This window comes from Tasmannia lanceolata, unplaced genomic scaffold (assembly GCF_043159265.1).
Source record: "Tasmannia lanceolata isolate RefF3 unplaced genomic scaffold, GAP_Taslan_0.1 ptg000023l, whole genome shotgun sequence".
Classification (NCBI taxonomy): Eukaryota; Viridiplantae; Streptophyta; class Magnoliopsida; order Canellales; family Winteraceae; genus Tasmannia; species Tasmannia lanceolata.
Window position 1 is genome coordinate 4,411,096 of NW_027518700.1, and position 12,868 is coordinate 4,423,963.

General features: G+C 39.2%; 1 protein-coding gene across 2 annotated transcripts in view; it reads left to right on the top strand.

Annotated features, from left to right (window-relative positions):
* The first annotated feature begins 2,291 nt into the window (after nucleotides 1–2,291).
* DCL4 (dicer-like 4) overlaps nucleotides 2,292–12,868 on the top strand; it is a 77,216-nt gene continuing 66,639 nt past the window's right edge. For both annotated transcript variants that reach the window (XM_077367066.1, XM_077367067.1), the window contains exons 1-3: nucleotides 2,292–2,525; nucleotides 5,651–5,828; nucleotides 10,484–10,594. In XM_077367066.1, the coding sequence (XP_077223181.1) occupies nucleotides 2,437–2,525; nucleotides 5,651–5,828; nucleotides 10,484–10,594 (378 nt within the window). In that variant the 5' untranslated portion in view covers nucleotides 2,292–2,436. The remainder of the gene's footprint in view (nucleotides 2,526–5,650; nucleotides 5,829–10,483; nucleotides 10,595–12,868) is intronic.

The following is a 12,868-nucleotide window of genomic DNA, read 5'->3' on the forward strand; positions in this document are numbered from 1 at the left end:
ATATTTTCACTCCCCCAGCATTAAGCATGCGCCCCCCCTTATGACGTCATTTGACGTGAACAGTGGACAACTTTAACGCTTTTTGACGTCAAATCATGTCATAAGGAGGGCGCATGCGTAATGCAGGGGGAGTGAAAATATCATCTCCCAAAAAATAAAAAAATGTTTTCTAAAAAAAAGTGATAAAAGGAATGGGCTTAGGAAAGTTCTTTCTGGGTGGAAAGACTTTTCCTGGCAACCAAATTTGCATGCACATTTATACTTTGATTGTTCCTTGGGGTGTCAATGGATCCAGACGGTCCGATGGACCATCCGAATCCGAACTTTAATGAACGGGATATAAGCATACCAAGAGGGTCCATGGGCATATTTCGGATTCCCAATCATATGATCCGAAATTTTTTGGATCGGATCCAGGCATGCTGCGAAAGTCCTTAGGGACAGTCACGATCCGAAATCATCTTACAGAAATACCCTCAAAATCATTACAACATCAATGTTAAGTGGGGGTATTCTCGTCAAAATAGTCATATTCTTTTAGTAGTTATCGGTTTCCATCTTTATTGAATGAAATCTCCTTTTCGAAATAAATCTCCTCTTCCTTCCCGTGTAAGTATCCCCTCCCTATTTGTGGAACGAACATCTCATATTCCTATCGTCCGAAATCATCTTATAGTAATACCCTCAAAATCATTACAACATCAATGTTATGTGGCAATATTCTCGTCAAAATAGTCATATTCTTTTAGTAGTTACCGGTTTCCATCTTTATTGAACGAAATCTCCTTTTCAAAGTAAATCTCCTCTTCCTTCCCGTGTAAGTATCCCTTCCCCATTTGTGGAACGAACATCTCATCTTCCTATCGGTAACTATAACCCATCTACTCCATTGACATTAATTAATGTTTTGTCCCTAGTCATTGCTCTCACCCTCGCTATCGCTAGTCACTGCTCTCACCCTCGCCATCGCATCACCCTTGCCTTCCCAGCATCCGAGCAGTATGCACGGAAAACTCCTGCTAAGTTTTTGGTTTCTATTATCTTCTTAGAATACTGGATAGTGGATACATATTTTTCCCTGTTTTTAGTCACTTCTTTGAAGTCGATCACTGCATTTCATCATGGTGGACTGACATTCTAATTCTTTTAAAAAAAAATTAATTGTGTACTAAGCTTAGTAGGACATAATAGGACACTCCGATGGACGGTCAGATTTAAAATGGATCGTGATCGCGACGTGGAAAGTAGGATCCGAAGAACAATCCGAATCCGATCCGACCGATAAGAAATTTGAATGGATCGTGACCGTTAGATAGGTGGATCCGTTGACACCCCTTGTTCCTACCTAAACCTTATCTCTTCAGTGCTATCTATAGATTTATATATAATGTAGGAAATAAAATCATACTCCTTTATTAGCTAGCTATCTTCGCCGTTAATTACCTACCTTATATATCTCTCTCCGGGGATTCACTAGGGACCATCACAGAATGCATTTCTCAGATAGGCTTCGCATGTGAGAGCAGCCCCACCTCAGATGATTCAAATGAATAGGACAAAATCTGAGACTATGGGCCTGCTCTCACGTGCAAAGCCCAACCACGAAATGCCTTCTGCGATGGTCCCTAGCAATTCCATTCTCGTAAGTGCTTTTCGATCCCTCGCGAATGAAAATTTAAAAAAAGATCGGATGCAGATCAGATTTTATATATGGTGTAAGCCCTTATAGTGCCGTATTTTTCAAAAAGTTCTGTATGGACAACATATAGGATGATCCAAACCGTCCATATGATCGAACACAATGTAAATAGGATGTGTCCCAAAAAAATCATTTCCATAGAATGATCGTAGCCGTCCCATCTATAGAAGTTTCCATACTATGCAGTTCCCCTATAGATCGGACGGATACGATCATCCTATAGAAATGATTTCTTAGGCACAGCTTATTTAGGTTGTGGCCCATCACATGGACGGTTTGGATCATCCTATAGTCTGGTCCGTACAGTAATTTTTGAAAATAGTAAAGCAGGGTGCTTAACGATATATTCGCCCCACTTTCTTTACCGAGCCACCCCCGTCAAGTGTATTTATTTTTAGGCTGATGGTAAATTCGCACCCCCTATAGGATAATTCGCACCATTTTGAAGGAGGGTGTATGGCAGACTTTCCCGCTTCTTAATCTGTCAAGGGGAGCGAATTATCCTCCAGCGGTGCGAATTTATCATTGCCCTATGTCGGGCCCACCTTAACCTTTTGTTTTTCTCGTCCTAGTATTTGAGTCGAGACTTGACTGTCGGGGAAGAACAAAAGAAATAAGAATCCGTTTTCCTCTGCTTACAAGCAATCAAAAGAAAACTCCGTCTGAGAAACTGTAAAACCCTCTTTCTTCACCATTGAAACCCTAGTTATTCGCCATTGAAACCCTAGTTCTTCGCCATGGCCGAAGGAGAATCTCACGAAGCTCCAAATGAGGCGTGTTCGAGGGACGAAGATCCAGTGAGAGATCCGAGAACTATAGCCAGAAGGTCGGTGGACGGATTTCTAAGGAGTTTCTTTGTTCCATTAGTTGATATTTTGAGCTTTTCTTCAGCTATTTTTTTTTTCATTTTATTTATTTTTTTTGACTCTTTTTCGTTTCTTATGTTTTCCTCTGAAGATTTTGTTTTCTCTTTCTGTAATTTTAGGTTATATTCTGAGCTTTTCTTTTGCGATATTTCACTTTTTTTTTTTTGGAATTTTTTTCGTTGCTTATGTTTTCATTTGAAGAATTTGTTCTTTCTGTTCCTATTTTTCTGTAACTTAGTTGATTTTTTGAGCTTTTCTTCAGCTAATTTTGTTTGATCTCAGATATTTCATTCATTTTTTTTGAATTTGTTTACATTGCTTATGTTTTCTTTTGAAGAATTTGTTCTTTCTGTTCTGTTCTGTAGGGGATTTAACCGGGTAGAACTCACCCCTAAAAGCTAGCCGTTAGAGGGAGGGTGCCCACTCCCTTATAACCCATCCCCATCCACTTCACTTATCCGATGTGGGACTATTTGCTTTTGTGTGGAACCCCAACAATCTCCCCCTCCACGCGGAAGCAACGTGGACAATCTCACCCCTCCACGGATTGGCAATGTGGGAACTACGAGATCTTCTCCGAGGGAATTCCACCGTCCTCGGAGGCACACCGGGGTTACCAAGATCTTCCCATGAGCTACCATGCCCCAGCTCTGAACCATTTGTTAGGGAATTTAACCGGGTAGAACTCACCCCTAAAAGCTAGCTGTTAGAGGGAGGGTCCCCATTCCCTTATAACCCATCCCCACCACTTTACCGATGTGGGACTATTTGCTTTTGCGTGGAAGCCCAACAATCTCCCCTTCCACGCGGAATCAACACGGACCATCTCGCTCCTCTACTCGGCGGCAACGTGGGAACCACGAGATATTACACCGGGGTTTCCGAGATCTTCCCCGAGGGACATTCCCCCCTCGGAGGCAAACCGGGGTTACGACGCCCCGAGCTCTGATACCATTTGTTAGGGAATTTAACCGGGTAGAACCTAAGTTATAAATTCCGTTTCGTTCGCCGTTTCGTTTTGGCTGCAGGAATGGAACATTTCGGTGTTTCGTTCGAAACTTTTCGTTGCACTACGACGAGGGAATTTTTTTAATAGTTAAAAATATGAAAAAAAAATCCCAAAAAATCAGAAATTGTGAGAAAAATAGAAGAAACATTTAATTGAACAAAATATGTAGAAGATCCAACATTTACTCAAAGGAAAATCACTATCAGCTGAAATGCCTTTGTTGACCAGCCTCCCGACCTTACCAGCATGGGAGGTTTACTAAGCAATGAACCCCCGAAACCTACTTCATTTTTTGACCAAGTCAACCAAGCCTAACCAGCAAGCGAACTTCACTCAAGACTCAGAAGGGCGTGATAGGCCTGACTACGTGTAGGCCCCCCCCCCCCCCCCCCCCCCCCCCCCCCCCCTCTCTTAGCCCTTATTAGTATAGATTGTAACGCGCACGTTAGCGCGATTCTTCCTGAAGCACTTCAAAAAAGTGTTATATGTGGCGCCCCTATCACGCCCTTATTAGTATGTATTTGAAGCTAGGTTGAAAAGCCCCCTAAACACCCTTAGTAGTCTTACGCCCTTACGTTTGCTTATAAGTTCTGGCGCGCTAACGTTTTTAAGTTGGCTGTTAGTTGTAGCGCGCCAGGCTAGCGCGCCTTCCCTCGTTCTCTCACTTCGGAAAGATTGATCAGTCTTTTTTTATGATGACCTGGTCGAGAGAGTATGATACATCGGTGTAAAATATTGAGTGGGATCAGTGAGGTATAGGTATAATTTATCTTCAATTTGATTCTCTGATTCTCTTTTGAGTTCCCCTACTGCTTCCATCAAGCGAAGCACTAGACTCACTCCTCAGGATTACACCTAACGGAACTATTCCTGCTTCACTCAACTAAGAAATAAAGCATTGAAAGACGTTCACCTCGTGCTTCTTTTGAGGGAAACACTCGCTTAGCGCACAGCTCTCCTGTAGCTTATTGCTGAACTGAATTGCACTCGGTCTACACCCTAACCCTTAAGTTTTGAGAATTCAATGTCTTTGAGTTAGTGGTAAGTGAGTAGAGCTAGCCTCTGAGCAGATCGAATAGAGTTATCACTATCATGGCGACGAAGGGCATTAGGTTGCCCTGAAAGGGGGGGATCCCCCCAAATTCCCTGAAGATCGAGAGGTAAGACCCTACTCCGGTTGAGCCGATCGATCGAATGGCCTCATCTGTGTTGACCAGTGCCTGACAAGATGAAAAATTTTAAGAGACCAAATTATGAGACTTTTTTTACCGGACTTTTGGGATTTAATAATGTTTGGACATGATAGATTTTATGAATTTTTAAAATTAGAAAAATACCCCATCGTTTGGATGTTAGGATTTTGACCCGACCCATTTTTTCGCATTTTGTGCTAGAACTGGAAAGTTGACTTTTTATCGTTTTAGATTTAGGTCTTGAAACTATTTTTAATAGATCCAAATGGAGGGTATTCCCTTATTTACATGTAAATCTTAAGTAAATGGACAATAAAATGACTTTACTTGTAAATAGAACCAGGGAACAGAAGGGAGAAGAAGAAACAGGAAGAGAATAGATGAAAAAAAAACAGGAATTGTGGAATTCCGGACGAAACAGCACATTCTGCCTGTTTCGTCTTGAATTCCGGATTCCGGTGGAATTCCGGTCATTCCGGCCGGAATTCCGACCATAATGGCATATATGGCCATTCCGTTCCAGATTCCGGCCCGTAACTGGAATTCCAGTCCATTCTGGCCGGAACAGAACATAATTTATAACTATGGGTAGAACTCACCCCTAAAAGCTAGCCGTTAGAGGGAGGTTGCCCATTACCGATTTGGGACTATTTGCTTTTGCATGGAACCCCAACATGTTCCTATTTTTCTGTAATTTGGTTGATTTTTTGAGTTTTTCTTCAGCTAATTTTGTTTCATCTTAGATATTTCATTCATTTTTGACTTATTTTCGTTGCTTATGTTTTCCTTTGAAGCATTTGTTGTTTCTATTCTGATCTTTTGTGTAATTTTTTCTGGTTCTGTCTTCTTTTCATTTTTCCTTTTTTTTGTTTGATGGATTTAGATATCAGTTGATGCTCTGTAAGAAAGCTATAGAGAAGAATATAATCGTTTATCTGGGGACGGGATGCGGGAAGACGCTCATTGCCGTTCTACTTATATACGAGCTCGGTCATTTGATCAGAAAACCGCTGAAAAGTGTTTGCATTTTCCTTGCCCCGACGGTACACCTTGTTCAACAGGTGAGTGTATGAACTATTGTGTATGGAATCTGTTTCTATTTTTTCTAATAAATTTTATAACTAATAAATTTTGAAATTTTGAGTGTTTGAATTTTGAAATTAGTAACAGGGGATATATTGAATTTTGAATTTAAATATAATTAAAGAGAGGACTTTAAAGCTTGGATTGGAGTCTAATGGTTTAGTTTGATTTAAGATTTAATTAATCCTATTTTAGGTGTTGGGAGGCTATTCAAGGTTGGGAATTTAAATCTGGTGGTGTATTTATAGGGTTTGGATTATATTGTTTAATGTGAGCGAGTCCGAGCTTAACCTGGCCGGCGAGTTGTGAGGCGGATATACAATAGTGAAGAGATCTCTTTGTCTGTCTTAGCAGGTTTCGCAATTCGCGACGAGGGATGTAACTAATATGTACTTGAGACAGATACTGCAGTCTGCAATCAGTGTGCTAAAGTGGTGTGATTAGATGTCTGATGCTTTGACAGGGTGCGAGTATATGTATGTGTGCAACTACAATAAAGTAGATAGGGATTTGAATGATCCAAGCAGTTGAGCCCAAAATGCAGTAATAAAACATTCCTAATAAGCTCTAAGGACTAGCAATTGCAAGGTATTTATGATTCTCAGATGTAGTACAAATAGTTAGTCGGATAGTGGACTAATAGGAATAATAGATCTGAAGCATAAACTGATATGATAACAAACAACTGATATCAGATTTTATAAAAATGCACATGTAATTTAAGTGCCTGCAGAAATTATACAATTTATAAACTCAATCCAAGGCAGCATACAATTGTTTGGAAAATTAAATGGTTCAATCCAACCTATTGGAGATCCTTTTTTTTTTTTTTTTTGGTGTGTGTGTGTGTGTGGGGGGGGGGGGGGGGGGGGGGGTGGGGGGGGGAGGCGCTTATGTTATAGACAATAATTGTTAAAGTATTAATCTTAGTCTAGCGGTTGATAGGCCTAAGGAAACACGTGGAGATATTTAGAGTATAAGGTATAGGCGATTTAGATATTCAAGTATTTAGAGATATTTAGCGATTGGTGCACCACTGTATGTGCACCAATGGGCTATAACGTAAACAGAGTATAAAGTTTAGAGTTTAAATAAAAGTGTGACAGTGCAAGCAGCGAAGAGAATTGATTCCCTATTTACTCCTATGAAACTACCAGTTACTCCAAAAGCTTAAGCTGTTGGAGAAGGTGTTATTTATTCTTTTAGACTTTAACACACCCTCCCGTGTGGCCCCTCTTTCTTTGGGTTGGCCTACACGTGGCACATGTGGCCCCACTTTTGGGTTGACCATTGCATGTGGATTTTTAACATCAAGGAGGTTTGAACTCAGGACCTTTGCTCTGATACCACGTGAAACAAATAGTTACTCCAAAAGCTTAAGCTGCTGGAGAAGTTTTTATTTATTCTTTTATACTTTAACAACTCCAAGTAACACAAGATGCAACTTGAAAAGGCAGCGTAAAGAACTGATTCTTAAAGTGTATCAATATGCAAGCAGAAATGAGAAGCTTGAAGTCTATACATGTAAAGCAAAATAGCATGAACTGAAATATAGAATGTATTAAAGAGTTATTTTCAAAGTCAAATGATTGGTTTCAAAGAGGGGTTTTTAAAACAGGGAGTTCTCGATACCAAGGGACCTTTGAGATTAAAAATTGAACCTATAATCAATGGGTAAAATAAGATGGTTATAAACAAATGGCTTATAAACGATCTGTTTTAAGCAAATGAGGATATGAAACTTTGCAGTATCTTTCCCAACAAATAAAATAATCTCAGAATATAGGAATCAGACCCGGCATGCACAATAGTACGAGTAAAGAAACTGATTTCTAAATCCAGAAGATGCATACAATAAAACAGATCTTGATGAAATCTGAGAGTTTAAGTCAAAATAAAGAGAGTAATAATAAAAGAGACCTAGTGTTAGAGTGAAGTATATTGTGCAAAAGATCTTGAATGAAATCTTGTGGTGAATAGACCTAGTGTTAGAGTAAAGTATATTGTGCAAGAAACTACTGAAAATGAAACATTCAGCAACAAACTTAATAAACATATAACATTAGAGAAAGAATATTACTAAGTAATGGGATAAAGATAATGGAGTTCAGTCCTTCCCCTTTTAAGAGATGACCACTGAACTGCTCATGGGCGTCCGAGCTGAGGAGGGGAAAGAGATCGAGATGAAGATCGTGTGGGGATGTTTGAAGGCATTTTTCTCCACCCTTTCCAAGCTGCTGCCTCGGTGTTAAATGACGGGAAAAAGATGTATAAAAGAGTAGGGAATAGTGGAAAAGCTTGAGAGAAGAAGAGAGAAATAGAAATTGGAAGCTCGTAGTGGCTTTTGTGCCTTGTGATTTTCGTGCCTTTGAAGGCTGCAGGATGGCCTATTTATAGGTGAAAAGGGTGGAGAAAATGTCATTTTGAGAGAATCAATTAGGGTTAACTAGGATCGAAGTTGGTTAGGTTTTTTGAAGTAATGGGTGTGAAAACGGGTTTGATTGAAAGATATTTTTTATGATGATGAGAGGTTTAGGGATTTTTAATTGATTTGGGCATATGGGGAAGGTTTTTAAGAGGGAAATTGGGTTTTTCGTGGAAATGGGAGTCTAAAGGCAAGCTTTGATGTTTTGAATGGATTTGGCATTTTTAAGGAATGATTTTGTGTTTGATTAGGAAGGAAATGAGCAGGTTTCCATTGGAGAAGGAAAAAAGATTTTTGAAAAGGGGAAGAATCGTATTTTAGGGTTCAATGGCACACAATTGTAATTTTGAGGGGTTCTATGTGTTTTTCTATACTTGAAGGTAGAGGGGTATGCGTTGTAATTCTGTGAAGAATCCATAGCATTTTGGTGGCTGTTATGAAAGAGAAAAAAGACAATTTTTTTTTTTTTTTGAAAAAATGCTTGCTTACATTTGCCCCTCTTTGTCACTTGTGTGCAATAAGTGGCAAAGAAATGAAATATGAAATGGGGTTCTTAGTTTTAAGTATTTAAGCTGAAAATTGATGCCTATGAGATGCTTCTCTTGGGTGCCCTAAAGGGATAGCCAAGAATAAGATAGGCACGGAGGAAGAAAAGAGAGGTAGAACAAAGGGTAAAGTAGAATAGTGTAAAAGAAAGAGAGAAAACAATGGGGCAGTAGCGCACAATGAAGTCCGTAAGGTCTTCATGTTGATTTGGCAAAGGGGATGTGTGAGAGTAGCTATGGGAGCTATCTCAAGCTATCCAACTTGCCTTGAATATAATGCAAGTTTTTAAAACGATGCTAATGAGAGTAAAATAATTTGAGCAATGCGGCGCTCATGTATAAGGCAGTGGGTTGCCCCAGTTGATATGTGATAAAATAAAATATGTGATGCAAAATTCAAGATTTTGTAAAACATGATAATTGAGGCAACATAATTATTGAAGGCAACGTGGTGGTTAAGGTAGTGCCAGGCCATTCCGTGGGACAGAGGGGTGTGCATTAAGGTCTCACAAGACCGTAAACATGGTAGTTCAGAGTCATTCTAGACTATAAGTGGAGCTTTTAAGTATCCTCCGAACCATATACTGAGGCGACATGGTAGTTTAATGTCATACCAGACCATATCCGAAGGCAACATGGTAGTTTAAGGTCCCACCTAGTCAATGGCCTTTGGTTGCACTTGCAAGTGTTGCCTCTAATAAGATTCGGAACTGTCCATTACCTACACAAACAATTTTTGCTTACAAATATGATATGCCCATTTTGCAAAGAGCTTAAAATTGAGATGGTTTGAGCAAATTTAGTGATTAGGCATTTCTTTCAGCTAGAACTTAGCATCCTTGCTTTGTGGAAGAATGTTCATAACTCTTGTCTTTTACTCATCACCTTCACATTGTTGACGCTCCTTCCTTACTTTGTCTAGCCCTTTTGTACTTATGTGTGCTAAATTGGATGCTGCTGTCCATTGCATCAGCTTGTACATAAGTAGTTGGAATTAAGTAGCTATTAATAGGTTGATCACTCTGTGGGATTATGATTTTTATTTGGCTGGTCAACTTTGCGCCTATTATTCTTTCAATTGGGTTGGTTCGGTTTTGTCACACGTCCCATGCATCTTCATTATTTGGGTGACCACGTAAATATCTACAATTTAATTTTGAGTACATGAGAGACTGACCAAGCCCATTTTCTTTTCTTGCGTAGCTAGTACACTTCTTATACTGGGTTGGAGAAATAAGCAATCATGCCCTACTGTTATTAGTTGGGATTTGCTGGCATCCATCGCAGAGGGCATTTTGCAGATGGCCTGTTGCATGTGAGAGCAGCCACATAGGCCCACTTTTCAGCAGATTTTGTCTTCATTCACAACGTGGCTGCTCTCACATGCAACATGCCATCCACGAAATGCCTTCTGCGATGGACGCTAGCAAACCCCTTATTAGTTTCATCATTCTCTTCAAATTTTGGTCAGTTAGCTTGTCTATGTGTGCCGATGACATCATCAAATTTGGTAATTACTTATTTTTAACTTTAACAAGGGCATATTACTGATATTCCAAGGCACAAAAGGGTAAAGACGCATCCTTCCATCCATCCAATATGAATTTTAAAGCATTCATTGTTCATATGCATTGGATTGTAATTAATTTGTTTGTTTATGTAGCAAGCCATGGTCATTGAAAACTCCACCAATTTCAAGGTTGGGAGACATTTTGGCAATTCTAAGCGCTTGAAGAGCCATCCTGACTGGGAGAGAGAGATTGAACAACTTGAGGTTAGCCATATTTAGTCATTTCTTTGGATACACTTGTTGTGCATTGTTGAAATTGGTCATCTTGCATAGTTTTGAGAGTAGAGTTGCACGCATTCAATCGCACCAATGATAAATCTTTATACCATACATTATATTAACAGGGATTGAAACTATTTCTCGTAGGTTTGATACCAAAATTGATGCAGACCTAGAAGGAGAACTAACACCCAATATTTCTACGAAGTGAAATTTCTATCAAATTCAATCGATCTATGGGTTGGATGTAGTTTCACTTGTATGATCAATTCTGACCATTGAATTCAAGGATAATCTCAATCACTAGAATCCAAAACAAAAATACTACTCGTCTGTTGGATTTATTGTTAATCAAATCTAAGTATAGGATTCAAGATCAGATTTAATCACTCAAATCTTCAGCACGTTCCGAGTCTAAAACAATATCTCGCTGGAACTTTCAAATCTTAAATCACAAAATACTCACTGGAACTTTTGAATCTTAAATCAGAAAATATAAAGAAGTTCACAACAGAGATTAATCAATCTGACTGTTGGAATTGTGATTTGAAGTGATCATTAGATCCTTTAGGCAGATTGGAGTCAAAAGTAATATTTCACTGGAACTAAAGATCTTCGTTAAAAAATCGAGAAGTAGTGAAGATGAGAACAAGAGAAAGATTACTGATTACCTTTGAATAGATAGAAGAAAAAGGATAAATACCAAAGGCATCACACTGGCATCACACCTCTTGGTTGATCAAGGCATCACACCTCTGGGTTGATCAAGACCTCACACTGAAACTATCAATTACTCCAAAAGCTTAAGCCATTGGAGATGGCATTATTTAATCTTTTATACTTCAACACTCCTCCTCACTGTGGAACTTCTTTTTAGGGTTGGCCTACACATGGCACATGTGGCCCCTCTTTTGGGTTGGCCTTTACATGTGAATTTTTAATATCAAGGAGTTTTGAACCCAGGGCAATTCCTCTGATACCATGTGAAACTACCAATTGCTCTAAAAGCTCAAGCCGTTGGAGATGGTGTTATTCAGTCTTTTATACTTTAACACACACCAAGATCGATGGATTACCGCTCTTCAATGATTTGCGATAGCAAATTTTCAAAATTTGTTCATCAATTCATCATCATCACATGTTGTTGCCCTAAGGCTTTTCATAATATGCATCGACTTCTTCTCATGATTCTAGACTCTACCTACAACATGACGGAAGGCACATATGGGCCCTTTAGACACCGACCCTAAACTCTAGAAATGTCTCTCACAAAAATTAGTAAACCCAACTCCCACCTCTATGAATTCACTTAAGTGACTTAAGTGAATTTAAAAGAATAGACTCAAATACATTCCTAACGACTTAAAGATTCCCCACATAAAACATGTCGTGGGAAATAGACAAGCCTTAAATACTCTCCACATAAAACATGTCGTGGAAATAGATGGGCCTTATCTTTCTTTCAAAAATCACTTGATTTAAGAAGACAAAAAATGAAATACCCTTATGGACTTAAGGGCCATAAATGACTCGATTAAAACCACATGACTCAAATAAAAAGACACTTTTAAGTTTTAACACTAATGGTGGGACCCATTACCAAGTTGAGCCTCTTTTCTGATTTGTGAAGTATCGTTTCCATCAACATGTTAATTAGTTAATTCTATATAGCTGTTTTCACTGGCAAGGGATGCTGCTGTCTCACATCTAAGAAGTCAAAATTGGTCTTGAACCAAGGCTTCATCATATTGAACGTGGTTTGCTTTACAACTTTCGGGGTTGAGTTTTAGCTAAAACTGAATTGAATTAAATCTGAACCGGAGTCAGCCTAATGAACCTAAAAGCCCAGAAACTTGCACCCTACTTGAGACCTTCAATTAATGATCAAACGTCTATCAAATGACCACAAATAATTTTACGTTTGGGTTTATGGTTCTCATTCTCAGAATTAAGGAATTACTTTGTCCAGTCCATTAATGGTAGGATTTCTTTCTAGTTATATTTTATTCCCTTTACTTTAGGGCTCAGGAGGAGCTGGGGACTGATCGCCCCGTCAAAACCTGCGGGCTGCCTTCCCTGGCTGGGGCATACGGCGACTTGTCGCTCCCGCTCTGATTCAGGACTCGCTGATAAGTGAACACTGCCCCTCGATGGCCGTTCGTGAACCATTCATATCCTCTATAACCAAACTTGAAGGACCTGATAATGAGTCTTAACATTTCATTACAGCTAGGATGCTTTATTTTTTGCTATAGTATT